This window comes from Aplysia californica, unplaced genomic scaffold (genome assembly GCF_000002075.1).
Source record: "Aplysia californica isolate F4 #8 unplaced genomic scaffold, AplCal3.0 scaffold01217, whole genome shotgun sequence".
Lineage (NCBI taxonomy): Eukaryota > Metazoa > Mollusca > Gastropoda > Aplysiida > Aplysiidae > Aplysia > Aplysia californica.
This window is the reverse complement of record NW_004798487.1, coordinates 35,767-38,957: the sequence shown is the minus strand read 5'-3', so window position 1 is coordinate 38,957 and position 3,191 is coordinate 35,767. Positions and strand designations below refer to the sequence as shown.

Sequence of the window (3,191 nt, the reverse complement as noted above, 5' to 3'; positions counted from 1 at the left end):
GCGTTTGAGTCCCTGCAGGTGAAGTGTTTCCTCTGTCTTTTCTCTGAAATACAGTGAGCTCATAATAGACATCTGCGTGCGAAGGCAGAGCGCAGAAAGCGGCGGACAAGGGAGTCTTAATACATATACCTCTTTAAACCCCTATCGCCCGTCGCCAGCAGCCGGGAGGAGGAGACGCACTGCAGATAACTTATGGAAAGGGTAGGGGGGTCCTCACTACTACACAAAAAAAGGAAGGAGAGGAGGAGAAAAACTACGCCCCCCACGCCCATCTATCATCTCCCTGTCAATGGACACGGTTCCCGGCCGCGGAAGGTATGTGCTTATGTTCGGTGCCAACCTCCAGGTATGTGTGTGTGTGTGTGTGTGTGTGTGTGTGTGCTTTTTGTTTGTTTGTTTGTTTGTTATTGTTTTGTTTGTTTGTTTGTTTTTTGTTTGTTTGTTGTTGTTTTTTTCTTGGGGGGGGGGGGGGGTGTGAGTGTATGTTTGGTATTGCGTATGCACCCTAGTCCCTCTCATTCCTAAACAAATACTTTTCATGCGTATGTAGATATGTAGATTGACATTCGCTTATTTTACTCACTTCCCACTTAGAAAACAAACAAATAAAAGGCCGTAGTTCGATTCCCCTTTGGGCAGAGATTTTATCGACTATTTGGATCATTACACATGGAAGTATCACCTCTCTCAGCCCGGCTTAGCTGTGACAGGTAGGGTCGAAGACCGCCTCCCTTATGGTCTAAATTGCTTCACTAACGGAGTAATCTCTCCTCTCCCCTCTTTGCGTTTGTTACTCTCTCGTAACACCTCTAATCTTCGGCACTTATAATATATGACCTTATTTTGTTGCACGTGCAGTAAAACCCTTACTAAAACTAAAAACCAAAACACTTACGTGGGAAAAAAAAACACCATCAACATTGATTGAAGATTTGTGAGGCAGCGTGGTGGAATCAGGCTCTCGTCAATTTTTGGGCACAAAAAGTTATGGGTTTCATATTAAAGCTTGTTCACTTGTCTTTATTTGGAAGCAAAAAATATCCATTTATCTTGAATACAAGTCGAAATATTGGTGAAAGGAGGAGGTGGGGTCACATGTTTTCAGAGGTAATATTAGAGAGAAAATGTCCTCCAAAGATTTGTTATTTTCTTAGCTTAAGAGTCCATGGTAACTAAAGATTTACAATTTTTGTGCCTTTAATCAACGTTTTTCAGAAAAATCCACACAGAAATGAGTTCTTTAATGGGCATGAAAAGCGCTGTGCCAAAAAACAAAAATTAGATAAAAATTTACAAACCTGCGGAAAAATGCAAGTTTCTTCACTTTGATTATTTTGACGAGAGCCTGAATCAACCACGCTGCCTCACATTTTTTTCCGTGACGTCCTTCTCCAGGTTACAAGCGAATAGTTGGAGAAAGTTAGGAGTACGCCATTGGCCGATACTTAAAGAAACAGCCATCTTGTTTGTGTCATAAAATAGTGTTCTTCATTCTGACAAAAGTCAAAAGAAGTTCCAGACCTACTGTCTAACTGTGGGTTGTTGGCGGTTGCCCTGGTGTGGTTTGCTTCTTCTTTCCTATCAAACATCTATCGTCCTTATCTCTCCTTTTTCTTTTTTTGTGTTTGTTACTCTCTTGTAAAACCTCTAATCTTCTGGCGCTCATATGACCTTATGCAGTTGTGAGCGCCGTAAAACCTCTACTAAAACTAAAACTAAACTGTCTTACTGTCAGATTTGAAAAAAAAGTGGAGTAAGAAAAGAAAGCTTTTTTTTCATTTTCGCAAAAACTGTTATGATAATGCTCATTATATTATGTTTGTTAAAGAATAAGTCAAACAAGATGGCTGTTACTATAAATATCGGCCAATGGCGTACTCCTAACGTTCTCGAACTCTCCGCCTGTCCCCAGGTTCGTGTCTCTGTTCAGCGTGTTCAACATGACGTTCCCGGACAGCTCGTCCCTCATGAAGATCTACACGTCCATCCTGAGTGGTCACCTGAGTCCCTTCCCGCCGGAGATCAGCCACCTTACGGAGGAGATCACCAATGTAACCATGATGCTCTACGCGTGAGTCGATGGGCGAACGAACGAGCCTCGGTGTCACAATTGGGGGGGGGGGGTGTCTCGTGGTCTAGAGGTTAAGGTATTTGCCTCTCATTCAGTAGGTTCCGGGTTCGAGTCCGGATAAGGAATTCTCTGTTGACATCCACCCCTTGGCGCCCATATGAACTGTATACAGTTCCGAGCGCCGTAAAACCTCTACTTAAACAAAAATAAGGTTTGGAAAAGAAAGTATGGAGGGGGGGGGGGGGCAGCATTCGGTTTTGTTTGAGTGCTTCTGCTTTTCCTAAATAGTGTAAGGTTTTAGGTCCCAATTGACACATTTCGAACTTTTCAGAAGGTAGGCTGCGTGGATGATGTCTGTCAGGACCAGCTCGTGTACAATATACCAGAAGACAAAAAATAATAGATAGCATTTGTATAGCGCATATCCCCGCTCAACAGCAGGCTCTATGCGCTTTACACTATATCATTACCCCAGCAGACCATAGAACACTCCGAAACATTCTCAGCTTCCCGGGAAGCATACAATGCAAGCCGCCGATTAAGCGCTCAAACACTAACAAACTGACAAGATCTTTCGCTGTCTATAGCCGGGTACCCATTCCCACCTGGGTGAAGTGAGGAAAATTCGTGTAAAGTGCCTTTCCCAAGGACACAACGTCGGGCCCTTGGCGGGATTCGAACCCACGACCTTACGGTTGCGAGTCCGAGAGCCTAGCCACTAGGCCACCAACGCCACATGAAAACATTGATACAAAGTTCGAACACACTATTCCTTTAACCTATTCCTCCTGAGATAATTTGGTTAAAGTAAGCTTACGACTTTGAAAAAGTACAATATCAGTGAATTCGAAAGGAAAAAAGGGGGCGATCTTGAGATTACCTCTGAGTATGAGTTAGAAAAAAAGGAAATTCTATGCATTTTGGGCAAATGAACTTAAATTTCTCATCATCCTCAAGTGTATTGACTGGAGCAGACATTGACGGTAACGGTTCTTTATTCCTCTTTCATTTGAGGCCCTTCTGATTGAGCTGTTGGTCAGTGCGTTGTTAGATGTCCATAATGTTATGTCCAGGATTTAAAAAATATAAATCTTATGCGTCGGCTTCCTATTTTTCTATA

At 42.9% G+C, this 3,191-nt stretch overlaps 1 protein-coding gene across 1 annotated transcript in view; it reads left to right on the top strand.

Annotated features, from left to right (window-relative positions):
• LOC101848862 (dynein heavy chain 10, axonemal-like) overlaps positions 1 to 2,075 on the top strand; it is a 10,870-nt gene extending 8,795 nt beyond the window's left edge. The window contains exons 6-7 of the mRNA XM_013090308.1: positions 159 to 346; positions 1,913 to 2,075. Coding sequence (XP_012945762.1) covers positions 159 to 346; positions 1,913 to 2,075 — 351 coding nt within the window. The remainder of the gene's footprint in view (positions 1 to 158; positions 347 to 1,912) is intronic.
• Positions 2,076 to 3,191: the final 1,116 nt, after the last annotated feature.